Below are 18311 nucleotides of genomic sequence, written 5' to 3'. Positions count from 1 at the left end.
AATTTGTCTAGCTTTGAGCCCCCGGAACACACAGTTCCCACAGCTGCACTCTTCTGTGTGCAAAGATATGGGCCTAACGTTAGCAATGGGAAGAGAGATAACCAGTGACGTTGGCTGGGTTTCACCAGTGTTGCTGCTAACAGTTGTCAACTTGGGTGTGTGGCCGGCTATGCAAGTAGCTAGCTAAGTGGCTATCATCAACCGTAGGGAACAGAATGAGCTAGTTCATGACACCTCGCTGGTTTGGTGCACTATCCAGTCCAGAGATAGACAGAGTGAGCCACTTGACCTAAGCTTGTCTATGTAACGTTATTTAATAAGACAACGCTACAGCGTAAAGTGAGGGAACAGCGACTTCAGTGCTCACTTTTATCTCATTAAGAATTAGCTACATTGCTAGCTAGTGTGCCACCTTCAAGGGAACCTTTACCGTTAGCCGTAACTTAGTATGGCGGACTGGCAGCGGGGGCTAAGCCACAGATAAGTGGCTAGCTGAACAAACGCTGCTGTGCGAGCCAAGCAAGTAGTTCAGTAAGCCGTGGCGGTGAGCTATCGCTATCGCTATCGCTATCTAACTAGCAGCTGTGTGTGACTTACGTGCGAATGTCTCCCCGGCCAAACTAGCCAGTCCCCTCCTTCTCGGTGTCTTCCCTCTTCTCTTTTATTTCGCCTCTTCTTTTTAGCCCGTCTCCTTGCCAGTGTAGCGACCGTATGCCTCCTCAGAAGACACTTATCCGATGTAGCCCCGACAGTGTGACGTTAGCGTGACAGGAGCTAACGTGTCAGTTGGTGGATGTTGAGTTCGTTAGCCAGCCAGCTGCCACAGCGATGCTGGCCAAACTGGAGGAAGAAAAAGCTACTCGACTTTCTCCGCTGCAGCCTCTCTTCTTACGACGTCCACGCACTGGGAGGGTGGGACTTGTTATGGCAGCGGTGGGTTAGCCGCTTGTTAGCAACTGCCCGTTTTATTATTTTATTTCCGACCGCCTGGTGAATCCGCTCTCTCCGCAAGAGGCGAGTCAGACGGAGGTGACAAATCCCAAAACACGGCGCTGGACGTTACACCCTTGCAACCCACGGGATCACTGAATTAAATCTCAACTTCGAATTACCAACGAAAAGCTAATCCGACCGACTGTCAATTTATAACGCTACTGAGTACACAAAAAAATCAGTTAGAAACCCGTTTCCTGCCTCCCGGCGAGGTTCACCACAGGTCCACAAGAACAGATGAAGCGCTGGCTGGCAAACGTGAGTGTGCGGTGCCTCGGGGGGGGCGTGGTCACTTTTGGTGCGTTGCGAATATGACATTGATTGATAGGCTGTTTGACCAATCAGAGTGGACACCCGGTATAAAACAGCCAATTGGTTGTGGTTATGGAGATAGAGGCGGGACTGTATGGCTAGACTCAGCAAAAGCACCACACCCACCCAAAATAATAGCCTCGTGAATTTGCAGGGGGATGAAGAAATGTGAACTCATCCCTACATCTACAACAAAATTTCAACATGCCAGCAGGGATTACTACGGGGACAAAGCTCAGAGAAAATGATTCTGCCCTCTGTGTGTCGGAACAATGTTTTTTTTTTTTTTTTTTTTAAATACTGTATAGTTCAAAACACTGGTGTTTATACTATCAGCGCCAAATGCTGCAATCACTGGGATGTTTTAGATGAAAATACCCCTGAAATCTGATATGTTGGAAGTAAATAGTTGCACACTGCTGAGAACAAGCCATTGTGTGGAGCTTCAATCTCAGAGGTTTCCTTTTTTTTAATCATTGATTTTTGGAGCTTGACTGGATTAATTTAATGATTTTAAATGATGATACATCTCTGTTTCACACCTTGGTAGAGCTGCAAGACAGCACAGTCTCCTTTATCCCCTGAGCTTATGAATCAAATCTTCACTTAACCCCTCTGTGCATGGCCAGCCACTTAGACCTCTCTAGCTCACAGGCATATAACTCTTTAATGATTTTTTCTCTTGCTTTTCTTTCTTTTTTCCTATCGCAGTGCATTTCTAGTGATGATTCCCACCCCTGCCTCGTTTTGCTGCTCTTGTTTGCTGTCTTCAAATGCAGATTTAGATTGACTTTTCCCCAGAGAAATGACACCATGAAACAGGAGACAGGTCACTGATGCTCTGTCTGTGCAAACCTGCTTTGAGAGGTTTGCTAAATACCATCCCAGACCATGTAATACACTCCAGACTTTTCTCTTGAAAACCCTCCCTCACCTCACAGAGGTAAAGCCGTTACCATGGCCACAGGGAGCCCAGATTTAATTCCTCAAACTGTTTTCTGATTGGCTTACACCTCTGTTCCCAGCAAACACAGAATTATAACAGGCCTTGAGGCTCCCTCTGCTGGAAGAAAAACACTCGAAATAAAACATATGGAGAGAAGAGACTTGCATCTTTATTATTTTTGCATACAGATTTTGCTCATGCACCTAAATCCAAACCAAAGTAGTTATTTATCAGAAAGTGGTTGCAGTGTTGATGGAGTAATTACCTCAACATTTTCAGGATGCAGAGATCTCAAAGCAAACCTTCTACTCTTTTGCAAACTGTGAAGGTTATAATCCTGTAGATATTTTTAGGTAGGGCTTATAAAATTATGTTTATGTGACTGTCTTGAGGCAATAAAAATGGAATCATCATCATTATCATCAACATAACGGTCTCTATAAGCACAGCCATCACCACCACCACCACCATCATCATCATCATCATCATCATCATCATGACATTGCCTGAGCTCATCAGCCAGATAATGAGAGTTTATCACACTGCTGAGATTGTCCAGCTGGTGTAACCTCATATTCTCCTGTGGTGAGCAAATCCACCGCTGTGTATACATGTGAATTGGCTGCAATACAGCTCATGTCTCTGTGTCCCCATGAGAGTGCATTTTTCTGCGGGGTGATTTCCCACAGGAATCACGGGAACATGAGCAAGTGCAGTTCAGCCCTGACTAGAAGTGACAGATGAAAATTCACATGTGCCAAGACTCTTCTTGGTTGTCAGAAGTACATCCTCTGGGATTTGCCGCTAATGTGGCTCCAGCCGATTCCTAAAATGTCTCAAGGAGACGCTGATAGCCTACATTTTCAGTGAGGAGGAGATGGAGAGAGAAACAAGGACATGGAAAGCAGAGAGACAGAGAGGCAGAAAAAAGAGAGAGAGAGAGAGAGAGAGAGAGGAAGTGTAAGTGCACTGTATGCTGCTGTGAGTTTATATAAATGTGTCACGTCTTTGCCTTTTTAGGCAGTCCTTTTCAGGATCTGTCTTTATCAAACATCTCAGTCCAGAGCTGCTGATGAGCTGTCAGATTCAATATCAGGGGCCACAAGGGTGACATGAGAGACATTTTCCATCTTAAATTACAACTTGAATTGAGAAAATATAAGCAAATGACAGCTGGACGAAACACTCAATAAAGGAAAGTATGCAATGATTACACACTGTCCCAAATGCTTGCAGTGTTGTGGGTTGCCTGGTTTCTAAACTTTGTTGCATGTCTTCTCTCTCTCCACTCTGAACCCTCAGTGTCCGCTGTACTGGGAGAAAAGTCCCTGGATTTACTCCAAAATAAATGTGTACATCAGTTACACAAAATTGAAATGTATTTAATCAACACAAAGATATTGCTATGTATTAAATTAATCATAGCCACATGCATAACATGAAGACTAGAAACCTTCGTAAATCTTAATTTTGTAAATAACAGCCAAATTTATCCTGTTTTTTTTTCCCCCAGTGTTTATACAACCTAATAAATGCAGCACTGCTTTTAAGAGTAATATAAAAATGAACATGTCATTCCTCACTCTATACCATTTATTAGCCTGAAGAAACTGACCAGTGTTGAGTGTGAGTGACATAAATAGCGGTGGACTTGAGCACCACTAATTGATAGATCCTGTCCAGCCCCATAGCTGTGTTTATTTTTATTTGTATTCTCTAAATTAGAGTGTGTTATGTAAACCCATAAATCATCCAAAGTGCTCCTTCCTCGAGAAAATGTTAGAGGATTTTAATTACACTAGGTGCTGGCTTCTTGGTCAAATTAAAGACAAGTGCTGGAAAAGGTAAAGAAGCCTTCAACTCTAATTGTGATTGAAAAAACAACAACACCCAAGAGCATCCTTTGCTTCGGTGTGTTGCATCCTCAGCCAAATCCTTGGTTCATTCATGTCCCTGTGCATGCAGTGATGTGGAAACACAGTTTTCAGCATCACATTCATACAAACTGGGCCAGCTCCATTGACAATTTGTTATGTTGTGTCTCCACCCAGTGGTGAATGTTTGTATTGTTTCTCCCTGGTGACCGGCAATACAGTCACAACTATGTAAACTGCGCTCAGCTGATAGTTTGCTGCATCGTTCCTCGCCCTCTCCCATGAAACACCATAGAAACCAATCCGCTCCGCTCTGCTGCGTGTTACAGGACAGCATTGTGTATGAAGATGAACTTTTCAAAACAATTTTCACCCACAGCAGGAGGTTAAAGTCTCTCAAATGATGGGAAATAGCAGTTGGCCTGTAATATCCCATCTATTGTCTGACCTTAAAAAAAGCATCGCACTGATCATAATGCCCACTAATATTAAACAAGGACACTATTTGAAGTTTTCACCACATAAACACAGGGAAAATATTGTACAGTACTTATTCCCCTTTAACCTTATAACTACTTTAGTGCAATAACTTGACTGTAACTTCACTCCTTACACTGAAAACCAATTTTTTACAAATAGTTACATCAATTTCATATATTGTCCAAGTACACTAAAGTTACACTGCACCAAACCCAACTAAAATTAGACATTCAGCTTCCTGTTGCTCGCATCATAAAGAGAAGAAGAGAACTTTCCAGTCAGCTTGTAGTTGAACAGTCATATAGTTTATTTTTTTGTAAGAGAGCATGGACATTATGAACATTATTTCTAGTAATAAGTAGTTAGACTTTCAGAGATCCAGAAGTAATTTCATCATTATGCAATATATACATCTTATATATAACAGTATTTAGTTGATTAAAACATTTAGATACAATTAACCGCACGTCGCTTGTTAAAGGAAAACTGAGCGATGTGATGCCTCAGTCAAACCTTTATCTTCATGATGTTCTGCCTGTAAACACCAATTTACTTTGACTAAAGCTTTTTAGTTATCCCAACATAACCGTGGACACTTTTAAACCACTGTCTGACTTTTGCTGACGTGCATCACATGACTGAGGTTTCCTCTACAGTTGACTGAATATTGAAAGGTGATGATAGACATTGAAATTTCTCAGTCAATGAAGGTGGACGAGTTTACCAACAGGTATTTTATCAGTTTTACTTCCCTGTAAAGTCAGAGCAGCATCCGTATATATACAGGAAATAAATGACTTCAACGTTTCCTGTCCTGACAAAAGTTATGCTCACTCTGAAATGAGTATTTTAGCAATATTTCATGATGTAGTTTTTGTAGGTATGAAATCAAAACCCTAGTTTTGACTTTCACCTTAGAAAGTAGATACTGTACTTTGCTTTTACAGGGCAGTAGTTCCCACTGGATTTATTTCACCCACTTTATGATAGATAGAGCGCCCTCTGCACCTGAACTGAAGGCAGCAATGTCCATCTTCATTGCCTCAAAAAAATATTTTCTGCATTTTCTGCTGGGAGGCAACATGTACAAACGTAAGAGGGGAGAGCAGTGAGGTCATTCAACGTAAAACAGTCTTTATGGACTGAAGAAAACCCCCACATTTGGGTCTGGTTGTATGACAAATCGTTGCTTCAGTTAATAGACGATTCACTGAGCTCTTCTTTTATTGCAACCCAATGGAACTAATGGAAAAGTTCCAGAGATTATACAGTAATTCCGCCATTATGGAAATTCAAGCATGCTAAAAACACTGTGTCTCTAAAATAGAATATAATGTTTCTAGAAAGGCTAAAGCAAAACAAAACGGGCTTTCAGAGCAACTGGGAGGTGTATTTCACTCTATATGGAAAGAATCTGAGACTAATTGTAACCCAGATCGCCGATGGGACAAACAAGCAAATTCAGACAGAAAAACAGATGGACGAAAACAAACAGAGACAGCCTTGAGAAGAAAAGAAGATCACATTACAGAGACACAATGCTGCTCAACCCAGCCCTGCACAGGTAATCTATTAGATCAAAATACCCAAGATGAGCACACACAACAACATACACACGCAAACACACACACACACACACACGTATGCGCACAAACCCACTCGCACACCATCAGACAGACATATGTCATAGTAATAAGGCACAAAGCAACACAAGACCACACACCCCCCTACCCCAAAAAATGAATGTACAAATTCTCATAAAACATTTGGATTCATTCTTGTGGAATTCATAGTCAGTTTAGGAATCCGAGGCTTAATTTCTCAGAAACACAACGCTGCTGCTGCTGGGTGAAAATCTTGTACCTCCATTTTCATCATTCTTTAAAAAGTATCTCTCTATATATATTCCTTATTAATTTTATTAAACCTGAAAGGTGAAACGTGGTATTTTAATAAAGTTGCATGCAGCTAGGACTGATGAAACCTCTTCAGAGTCTATTGCACAATTCCAGAGATGCGTGACTTTCAAAGTAAAAGCTCCTGAACATGACAGAGGTACAAGACTTTCCCTCAAAAAACAAAAAAAAATAAAAAATAAAAAATAAAAAATACACGCACATTGATGTCAGGTGGTATAAACATTCATAGTTCTTTGACAAATGACAACAAGACCTCAGCTTTATCAACACAACGCTGACATGAATGTACAGTAGTAACACACTCGCTCTCTATATCCGTCTCATAATGTATTAGATACTAGATAGATATTATTTATTGCCCTCCGAAGAGGAAATTCTTTTTTAAGTATTATGAAGCTTTATGCACTGTAGCCGAGCATCGACAGTAGAAAGTATTTTTGTGACTTGGTTACGGTATAAAAAAGTGCCTTGTCATGCTGTGTAATCAACAAAATGCATAAAATTAATACCAGCAAATACTGTAGACAGGATAAATTAAAGCTTTATAAAATACAACAGAATCTTCATTTTGAATGTCCTTCAAGTGTTATTAGCGATGCTATTCATAATCATATTCATATACAGTGTGTTACAATTTGGATGAGCGATCAACCAGTCACTGGACTTGAGTTTGGGTTTTATTCCAAAATGTAATACACAACATTTTTGGGGGGGAAGAGCATCTACTTTAATAAAATGATTAAATCCACAAAATTAAAACAAATTACAGTTTTATTGTATTGAAATGTAACTTGTGGCTGCAATAATGAGGACTGTTTAGACTAAAATGACAACACTATGGAATAAACAAATATATCATCAGTGAGTTGGGTCCTCAGCAATGAGAATTCATCAAATTACATACTATTCCACTTTTTTTGTCAGATGAGACTAAAAGGTCCTCTCATAAACTGATCTCAGCAGTTTTGATTATTGCAGCTTTAAGTCAACAGTGGAGGAAATAATTAGCACTACTGAACGCTTAACTTTGTTCTTCTTTTCCCCCACAAATGGATTTATATTATTTTGGAATAGCCCAGCTCAATTCCTGCTGCACGTGAGTCCTTTGCAGACCGACTCATTCATGAAACCGGTGCATCAGATCTCTCTGTAATCTCACAAAACTGCAGAGAGACTGGCTTGTGCTCCTCGGCTCTCCTTCAAAAATAACAGCTCTTTTCTTGGAAACAGTCATGAAGTCGGGATACAAAAAAACAACGGCCCTATTGACAAACCGGCCAGTTGAATTTGGCTTTGTTCGAAACAAAGCTCGAAGCCATGGCCCAATTACACTGAGTGGTTTTCTGCCCTCACCCTCCTCCCCCTTTTCCCCTCTTAATATAGAACCCCTGCTCTAAATAAGAATATTAACAGTAGTGTGGATTATTATTACATCTTACAGAGCCCTGCGTCTGTACATGGCTATTTCTACATTACAGCAAATCTGCATACAATACATGCTTGTATAAAAACACATGCCTGTGTAAAAGAACATAGCATGAGGTGGAGGATAAGGATTAGAACATATGGGTATTGTATGAAGAATTGGATCAAGGGAACATAAAAAAGCGTATACAATAAGTAGTGGGTGGGGATTAGAAATAATAAAGATATAGATATATATATTTATCTTTTTTTGCCGAACAGAATCAAAGAAATCATTCCCTGCTGTATAGAAACTAGTATGATTAAACTAGCCAGCCGGAAAAACAACAACACGGCTATCTGATTTGAATTCTCTCTGTGCAGCTCTTATTATGCGCTGTGATGTGATGGCTGTGATTGTTCGCTCTCTTCGTCTCCACGCTCACACAAAGGGAATCCTCGGAGCAGCAAATGGCCAACCGGTGCTCAAAGCAAAGCTACGTTTGCTGTACATCCTGTGCCATTAATGGATTCACATTTTTCACTGGCTGATTTTGCTGAAAAAGGTGCTGCCATGGTTACTGACAGCTTCTCTCCTCTCTCCTCTCTCCCTCTCTCATTCCCGCTCCATCCCTCTCTCTCTCTCCGCCCCCATAGCTAATGATGACAGTAATGTGTACTTGTGTAGTCTGACAGGTAGAGGCTTTGAAAATTACCACTACATAGGATATCATGCGGCTTGTCCATCTCGTTGATGAGCCAGGGCTGCTATTAAGGCTTTGGTTGCAACTGCGGCTGCACGGTGAATGAATTTGTCGTTAAAAGAGGACTGCATTTGAGGTGTTTGTGGAATAAACCCCCTCAGTTCTGGGTCGAGTGAAGGGTTTGATACAGTTGGGATGCCATGAATACATAATATTTATATATACTTAATTAGACTGTTAATTGTTGATGCTTTTCTGAGATCTTGTAAGCTCAAAAAAAGTTCACTGTGGAGGAACTGAGAAGAAATGGCATTCTTTTCCCCCACTGGTGTTCATGCATATATGATATATATTCTACAATGCAGTTTCAAAGGTTTGAAATCAGATACATTATCATAGCAAACTGGGCTTGAATGTGTCTGCACATCACAAATTAATTTTCCCAGCAGACCGGCAATACTTGCATCACGGCCCCTGTTCCACCACTGGCTTTACAAGACGCAACCTCCATGCCTTCAGTTGCAGGTTGCAAAACTGTTGCTGTTACTGAAACCGGTGCCATGTGACCAAACCCATTTCATGACTTTCACTGCATTTTCCTCAAGTGGAATTCCAAAAATAAGTTGCACGGAAGTGAAGTTACATTTGCACATACAGTTGCACCGCGTAAAGCCAGTCGGAGCTTTTATGCACTCGGAGTTATGACTCATAAGTCCAAGTCCATTTGGTGTGATAAGATACAGGAGCAAGCTAAAAGCAGGATTTAGAGATGGAATCAGTAATGCATGAAAACCAGGGAAAAGGCAGGAAAACTGTTATCAGCCGGCGGAAATGAATGGGAGCGGCAAAGCCAAAAGACCGTGAAAAAAAAAAAACCCTGAAAATTTGGTATCCCCGATTATTAGATGAGATATGATGCAAAACTTGCTGCTGTTTTGATAATTGACCACCAGAGACAGAGTGGGTGGCTTACGACGAGCGAGGACATAATGTTTGAATCTGTAGTGGAACAACAGGCTCTGTGATAGACAGAACAAAGAACACTGGTCACCACAGCAACAACCGAAAAAAAAAAAAAAAAAAAAAAAAAAACTAAGTCGGGAAGGGAGAGACCGACCACAGACGAGGGAGAGGGGAGAGATGGGGTGACATGGGGCGAGAGAGCAACTGAGAGTGTGTGATGGAGAGAGAGAGAGAGAGAGAGAGAGAGAGAATGACAGAGAGTGAACAACGGCATGAAGCCAGGGATTTGTCTCGTTCTGTCAGTGTGGTTGTAATCACCCTGGTTACTGCGCATGTAAGAATTTAGATTTAAAAAAAAAAAAAAAAGGCCAACATCAGCCGCCAGCCTGCTGCCGTGGTTACATGTGAGAAATGGTCACCGTGGATACAGTGCCCTGTCTCCTGTAGACTCTCTGCGTGACTCCCTTTGAACTCTGGGTTAAAAAAAAAAAATGTAAAAATAAAAAGTCATGGTGAGACACCCCGAGTTGGGTCGATTTCCAGGAGCAACACGCTTGATGTATGTTCCCGAGGACACGTTTGATGTGTGGTGTCTCTCGGACACGCCTGACGTCTAAAGTCATGCATGCAGAGATGCCTGATGCCCAGTGTCACACCTGATCTACTCGCTTGTGCAATTGCAAAGGTTTCATCCCTTTCCACGCTTCATGTGGATGAAACATGTAACTAGTAAAATTGTTGATTCATGTGCCAGAATCATATCTTGTTTCCTATGATGTGTACATGAACAGGTTTGACGCATGTAACAATGCATGCTTATTATGGTCTGTGTGACAATACAAAACTGTGAAATATGTATGCCTCTGCCCAATGTGTAATTAAAGGGCTACCAAAGAGATAGGCTACCGTGTCATTATTGCTACGGTTGAATAAAAAACCCATTTGAAGCCAGGCTCAACTTCAAACGCAAAGTATTGCACACCGCTTCGGATGCTTGGAGACTGGAAAGGTTTAGACTTTGAAACTATCAAGAAAGTGGGGAAATGTGAGCAAAATGTGAGTATTTCTATTGCTATGGCAACCCTTGATGTAGGTGACAATTAAACTGGAAGCTTTGAAGACACAAGGTGGACTGTTCCTGCCACATCGTGCGACCGTGGCTCTGCTGCCTCAGGAAAGACAAAGCGTGGTGCTTTGTGCATTTAAATTGAACTAATTTGTAAGTGCAACTGCGCTATAAGGATAAGTATTCCTGAGGGAAACGAATAGGCTGCGGCCCTCAGTGATGTGAAACCTTTGGGGCAGCGGTTTGATCCCCAGAGTGATATTACTTTGTTCATCCCTCCTTATATGAAATTCATTCTGGGAGACTTCCTGTTTTCTTGAAAATGTCTTACTATGTTGCTAGGCTAAAGCCTGGCACTAGCACTGGGACAGGGATTTGACTCCTGCTGTGGCCACTCATGCTGGAAATGCATGTGCTCATAGCACTTTACATCTGCCAAATGTTACATGAACAGGGGAGAGGCACTCTTTTATCCACAGTGACGGAGCAAGATGTCCCCTCCATCTGGGCCCCAGATGCCCTCTATGCCTAGTGAAGAAAATATGATCTCTGGAGGATTACTCTAAGAAGGTCAAGAGGTCAAAGGTAAAAGACAGGAGAAACATTTGGATCCCCTGACCTCTGCCCTCTGTTTGGGATTCCCACCTGCAGAGAGTGAGGCACTTCAAGCTGCACTCCTCAATTTATGCATACAGACCGCTATGCAGACAGAGTGGGGGAATCACTTTTTGAGAATCTCTACTTTATCTCACCTGGATTACTTGTTTTTCCTCATCTACACTTCTCTACACTTAACTGCAATCCCTGAAAGAAGTATAATAGTTTACATGGGTAGTTCTGGCGCTGATTGGTCACTTGGCCAAAGCATAGATGGGTAATCTGGCTATAATTGTAGAAAAACAAATAAAGAGTGTAAGGGTAAAAGTATATGGGTAAAAAAACAAACAATGATGAATAAATGCAGTGAGTAAGGATATTGCCTGGATCCATTCATCCAAGCCAAGTTTCCAATAAATAAAACAAAACACTTTTTCAACATAATTATCAAGTCTATAAATTAGATGGATTAGATTAAAGACTAGCCCTAAGGCTAGATTTACATGTACTTGGATTTACTCTTCCATATGCATGTGGGAGGTATCAGGGCTAATCATCTGTGGTCTCTTTTGGGCCAAAGGATAAAGATATAGAGGAAATCCAGGGGTTTGACATATATACACACGGTGTATATACACAGTCACGTCTGCCTACTGTCTAAGTTTCCTCTTGACTCTGCCAGAGCACACAGTGCATGACGTCAAAAGCGGCATTTTAAGTTATTTGTATTGCAGCGCAGTCAAGGAGGATGTGGGCAAGGAGGAGAGAAGAAGAGAGGCAAATGGGAAAGACTGGGGTCAGATTGGGTGACATGGTGGAAGTGAAAACTGATGTGAGCTTGTCTTTAATTGTTGAGGAGAGAACAGTTTCAGACTGAATTTGCAAACCCGGGAATCAATGCTGTAATTATCTAAAGATCGCACTGTCTCACTGATACTGTGTATTTGATACAGTGATATTGTGCAGCTGACTCGGTTAAGACTTGCATGAAGCACTACCTGTCACACAGCTGTGACACTGACGGGGCGACGGGGTCCATCACCTGGAACAGCCATGATCAAACCCTGCTGCATGGAGCGCTGTTCTGTGGCTGACCCTGATTAGTGACCTTTGATCTCTGACCTGCAAACTTCCCTCACAAATGATCACACTAATATAATCAACCACTGCTTAAAAAGTCTGAATCAGTGTGTATGAAGCATCACTCTCTCATGCTACTTCTGCACAGTGCATCTAATGAACGTCTAATGGCGGTGGTACTGAGATGGCAACCAAATGACCCCACTGGGGCTGGAAACAAAAATGCTACTACGAGAAACATCCATGTTCCTATCTGTCAAGCAGGGGAATTTGCCAAACAGGCCTCTGAATTTCAGGATCAACTTCACCCAAGAGGGCAACATTAGGTTAGCAGTGGTTTCTGACCTCACCATCCAGTTTGCTGTGTAAGTCAATGGAAATTTGGTGGGTAAATTAGAGAGATAGGTATATTCTATGATGCACAAAGAAAGAAGTGGATATGTTCTATATGCACGAGGTGAAAGAGGTGTTTGTTCAGTGCATGACCAGAGGAAAAAAGGTGGAAAAATATTGTATGCCAAGAAAATAATGCAAGGATGGTCTATATTCCCCAAAATAAAGAGGGGATGTCTCCTAGATGTCCAGGAAAAGAGGCTGACATATAGTGTTATGGCTGGAGAGAGGGACTTTGGGTGCACTCTGTTTAAGAGGTGAGGAGTACTCTACAAATCGGAGCGAAGCCTAAACGACACTACTGGATGGCGGGGAGGCCTCCTGGGGACGAGGTCAGCCGTTGCCTTTACTGGGTGGGAGAAGGTGTGAGTCTAGGAGCCTTCTTGTTGTTGTTGTTTTTCCTGTTGTTGTTGTGGTTGTTGTGTCGTGGCAGGGAGACGCTCTGTGATCCAGCCGCTCACCTCCTTCAGCACCGACTCCGCCACCTCTGGGAGGTCGTGGTGAAGGGCGTGGTAGCCTCCCTCATACACCTGGGTAAAAACAGAGGAAGAAACGTCTACTTAATATGAATGAAGTCTGGCATAAATTATAATAACAGGAAAATGTATCTCGGCATTAACTCCAAGCAGATTCTCATTGATTGTGTTTGATCTTTTGAACATTTTCTCCTTAAATTCAGCACAAACATTGTCACCTGAACTCCCTGAACGCCCTGAAATGACTGGAAATGTGAGTGTCTCTGTCAAAATGTAATCTGAACCGACAACAGGACACATCCTCAAAACACATGGGTTTGTGGGTATCAAGAAACAGCTGTTGACATCCGATAGCCGGCAGTTCCTCATGCCTGGAAAGCCGAGCATGACAACATCGACCGAGGGCAAACCGCACTCTTGACTGGCGCTCGTATTCAGCTGTGTCATCTATCATCTGTTTTCATCAGGAAGGCACAAAAAGAGAAGATGGACGAGACTTCGGACGAGTCCACCATGCTGGCCGAAACTTTTAGGAACTGGAATCAGATTTTGTTTAGACTCCCCAAGCTTTCTGGCAGGAAGACAGGACACTGAACTGTCCAGTAAACAAGCTCCTTGTCGGTCTGTGTATCTTTTCTTTCCAAGGCTGGATTTGCTTGTAACTGGACAGAGTGAACGCAAACAAACCAGACAAAAAAACATTTTTTACCGTCACAATGGTGATACTTTCTTGTAATCAACAACGTAAGTGATACAATCTGTGCTGGCCTGTGGCGGTAAACTCCACCCATCTGCTTCTCCACACAGGTCGAAACAAACACACTGAGAATCATTTGCAGCCACTACTGGCACGATGCACGCAGATGCATTCATTCACTGTGAGGGAGTCACTTCCTTCATTTTTTTGTTCTTTCTTTCTTTCTTTCTTTCTGTCTTTCTTTCTTTCTTTCTTTCTTTCTTCCTTTATCTCGTTGCCTCTTCTATGCACTTCTTGAAACTGAGATGAGATATCTGATATCTGAGAGGGGACATGATAATGCCTTCACCTGACCTTAAACTAACAGTTCAGCGTTTGAGAATGAGGAAGCAGGTTGCCTCGCTCCTTCCTTGTGGTTCGATGGGATGATAAACTGCACGTATTCAATCTCAGTTTAACCTTTGTTTCCTTCTGCTCGATTCCTGCTTTTCTTTAACTCGTGATGCGACATGTGATGAGACGGTGCCTCAACCTTATGAGCACCACTTGATTCTCTAAACGCCGAGTGCCTCGGATCTCTGTGTAACCAACCTCTTTTTCTTACTTTCACTTTCTTTACCTATATTCCTCCATGTGGTGACAAAGTGTGTGAACTGTAACGTTCTCAGGTCACTGATAACCACCTGCTGGGATCACTTCTGCATGCGGCAGCTGAGAAAGTTGACTAACAAGTTCAGCTGAGGAGATTCATCTCACAAAGAGCTTATTGTTTAAATTTTAAATTTACTTGCCTGTGTTTGCACTATAGTTACATGTTTGATAATATAATCCTGTTTGGTGAGTCCAAACAGCCCCTGGTCCTGCCTGCCAATGACTGTTATGATAAGACTAATAAAAAAAGTTGTTATTATGTACAGTTTCAAAGGGTGCACATCATGATATCGCCTGTATTTTCAGAGCCAATATTGCTGTATATAAAAATAAAACATTTTTTTTAAGATTATTATTATTTTTTTATTTAACAGCCACAGTAGAGAGAGACAGAGAAGACAGGGGAGAGAGAGGGAACAACATGCAGCATGGGGCCTGAGGTCAGATTTGAGCCCAGGACGCTGTTATCAGGACTCAGCCTTGGTACATAATGGTGAGCCACCAGGGCACCCGCAAATAAAACAAATATTTTAAAAAAATCTCTGCTGGTCCATAGTTTTCTCCAGGAAAGAGGGTGGTATGGGAATTTGCTCACTGATACACCAAAAGTTGTGCATGTGTATAATCACCTGTAAGAAAACAGATACTGTACTTCTATTACAGTCACAACTCATGTAATATTTGTCTTTGATAATTATATCATTCAATAGGCAAATCAATATTAACTCCATAGTCTGTGTCCGTTCTAAAGTGGTCTATTTAATTTTGTTGCGTGTTTGAAAAGATGTTAAAATTCGGCTGCTGTGTGCTGCAGAGAGGGGCCCGCTCGGGTTAGTGCTGCAGGGCGGCCTCATGTGTTTGCGTTACGGTCCGGGACTTGAGCTCAGTGTAAACGGGTTAAAAGGCATTTCAGTTCCCTGTTATCACCCCAGCAACAGGCGGGGGTAATTATCGGCTTGGACCCCAATTCACAGAGGTCTGCACGGTTCACTCTTCAGTGGGTGACCCCTGCATAATCAAGTCATGGACATGCTGTGTATTTTTAAGGCAGTCTTACCCTCAGACTTGAGTTCATAGAGTCATACAAAAAATTCATTTCATGCCTTAATTATTATGATATTATTTGTTATTAAACCAAATGAGAGCTAGTCCAAATGAGATTAAAAATAAAATAAAATGTTTCCTGTCTCCCTTCACTGTGATTTTCTAAGAAATCAGAAATGCCTAAAAAAAAAAAAAAAAATCTTGGAAGCATCCCCACCTTGAGTTTCTTGTCCGTGCTCGCGGCTTTCTCGCACATCATTTTGGAGCCTCTGATGTCGCAGAGCTTGTCGGCGTCGCCGTGCAGGAGCAGGAAGGGCCAGGTGATGGACGGGATCTCCCTCTCGATGCGCGCCGCCGCCCCCATCAGCTGCATGCCGAATGACACCCGCATCCCGCCGTGGAAGTTCAGCTCGTCAGCATCATACGCCTCGACCTGGTGAGAGAAAGAGAGAGGAAAGAGAAGGGAGACAGAAAGAAGTGAGAGTTATGAGAGAAAAGGGGGGTAAAAATAGATTATTATAGAAGAAAGAGATATAAAGACATGAGAGAGAGTGTTTGGGGAAGGGTGAGACAGAGGAAGGGAAGAAGGGCAGATTAAGGGATAAAGAGAGAAAGTTTACATGAGCTTGTACCTTTTATGCAAAACATGAATCCCTCATGTGCCATACGAACTCTTACACAGATCACCCACTCTCCATATCTATTCATGCTGTATGTAAATTTAGCTCATGGCTCACTTCAGCTCGACAGCGGACACCCACAGCAGTCGTTTATGTGCACTGCTGCTTTGAATAATGAATGACAGGAAAAGTGAGCTGACCTCTTTAGCAGCTCAGAGGAGTATGTAACGCTCAGAAACGTACAAAATGACCATGGACATAAATTAGAGATTAAAATCAAAGTTGTAGATCAAACTGAAACCATTTTACAAAGTGGTGCTAATTTTGAGAATGTGAAAATGGGTGCAAAAATGACATTTTGGAATGAGATTTGCCTCATATAGTGTCATTTAGATTCATATATGGTCTTTAAATTTTCTTTTTCTTAAAACAAGATAAGAAAAAAAATGCCGGTGGGATAAGATAATTCCATTTATTTCCAATGCAGGTTCACTTGTTTCAGGAACTTTTCTAGGAATAAGTCTAAATATGTTGAAACAAGGCAGAAAAAGGCAGATCAGCCCCATTTGGGACCAAGAACATGACACTTGAGTCAAGAAAATTCAGGAAACAAGTTGATTAGTGTTGGAAAACAGTGGAATTATCTCATCCTACTGGCAGATTTTTTTTTTTTTTTAACCTTGATTTAAAAAAATAGAAATGAGAGATTCAGTATGAGACTAAATTACTTAAAATAGAGATTTTTTGCAGTCTAAGGATTCAGACACTTCAGCAGGATGGATGCTCACCAGCAACAGGGCTTTTGTCCAACATTTTTGTTTTAATTAAAAAAAAAAAAAAAATCACACAGAAGCAGCTGCAGCACCCTCCACTGCTCACTGCACTGATGATGCTGCAACATATTTAATCCTGGAGAAGGAATTAAAAAAAAAAATCCTTCAGCATTAATGCTAGAAAGATGCACTGTGAAGGGTCAGAAGTTTCTTGCAGAAATATGAATGATTGATCATGTTGTACCAGGCTACATTTGCCAGCCTTGATCTGATGTGAGTCATGAAAACATTTTGGTGGGTGTCTCAGCTGGCTGAGCTGTCAACCATGCACCTTTGTTAACTTCCATTTGCCTTTACCTCCACTGTAAACTATTAGATAAAAAACTCTTTTTTCAAGCATTTTTCTTTCCTAGGTTAAGCTAGTAGTGCGTAGTAGATGTGAGCCGTGACTCCGACATGTGCCTGTTGTGGTGAGATGACTTCCCTTAAAACACTGTAGAGAGAAGAAGTACAGCAGCCGAATGTGGGATCACGACACCAAATGTTGCTGCAGGCTACTTCGGAAGGGTCATGCTTGGTGTGTAAACACACACACACACTGACACATATAAACACACAGGTATGCATTTACACATGCACACAGAATCACAGTGATACAATGGCAAAAACCACAGAACAGGACAAGACATGTGCAAATTAAGGTACGCAGACAAGGTTGCATGCACTTACACACACACACACAAACACACACACACATATGGCTAGACGTGACAAAATGTCTGTGGTTTGGAACGGAGTCAAAACATCTATTGTGATGCAATTTTTCATCTTGGGGCTATATAAATACGATGACACACAAGTGCACACAGTTTTATCTCTTGAGACCTTGTAAACTCTTTGTTCTGTAGATTGCACGATACCTGCACCTGATTTTACAATTACAAGCAACACAATACGGCCCCCGAACTTCCTACAAGTTCCTACACACGCATGCACGCACACACGCTCCCCACCTGTTTCTTATCGCGTGACACCCATTTGGACTCGATGGAGCCCAGAGACAGGCTGGGCACCATGTGGTTCAGCACCTTGGCCAGAAAAACCTGCAGAAAGCAAAACAAAATATGCAGGGAATTTTGTTAATATCGCACATGAGCGTTTAAAAATGAAGGGTGTGGAGAACCAAGAGGCTGTTTATCTGTCTGAGGTACACACTCTTTCCACTTTTATCGACACCATCTGCCATCTGACTAACATTAAAAAGAGATACTGTTACGCGGTGACCAGTAACACAAGTGCAGGAGAGACAAAGAGAGAGA

General features: G+C 41.9%; 2 protein-coding genes across 4 annotated transcripts in view; both read right to left on the bottom strand.

Moving 5' to 3' along the window:
• The window catches only part of prkar2aa (protein kinase, cAMP-dependent, regulatory, type II, alpha A), a 59608-nt gene extending 58341 nt beyond the window's left edge, over positions 1 to 1267 (bottom strand). For both annotated transcript variants that reach the window (XM_030055226.1, XM_030055227.1), the window contains exon 1: positions 598 to 1267. The gene's annotated coding sequence lies outside the window, so the exon portion shown is untranslated. The remainder of the gene's footprint in view (positions 1 to 597) is intronic.
• A 10868-nt stretch (positions 1268 to 12135) lies between these two features.
• The window catches only part of mgll (monoglyceride lipase), a 51842-nt gene continuing 45666 nt past the window's right edge, over positions 12136 to 18311 (bottom strand). For both annotated transcript variants that reach the window (XM_030054929.1, XM_030054928.1), the window contains 3 exons: positions 18006 to 18095; positions 15817 to 16032; positions 12136 to 13261 (listed from right to left, as the gene is read on the bottom strand). In XM_030054929.1, the coding sequence (XP_029910789.1) occupies positions 13103 to 13261; positions 15817 to 16032; positions 18006 to 18095 (465 nt within the window). In that variant the 3' untranslated portion in view covers positions 12136 to 13102. The remainder of the gene's footprint in view (positions 13262 to 15816; positions 16033 to 18005; positions 18096 to 18311) is intronic.

This window comes from Myripristis murdjan, chromosome 7, assembly GCF_902150065.1.
Source record: "Myripristis murdjan chromosome 7, fMyrMur1.1, whole genome shotgun sequence".
NCBI classification, from domain to species: Eukaryota; Metazoa; Chordata; class Actinopteri; order Holocentriformes; family Holocentridae; genus Myripristis; species Myripristis murdjan.
The sequence above is the reverse complement of the archived record's forward strand: the minus strand, read 5'-3'. Positions and strand labels throughout refer to the sequence as shown.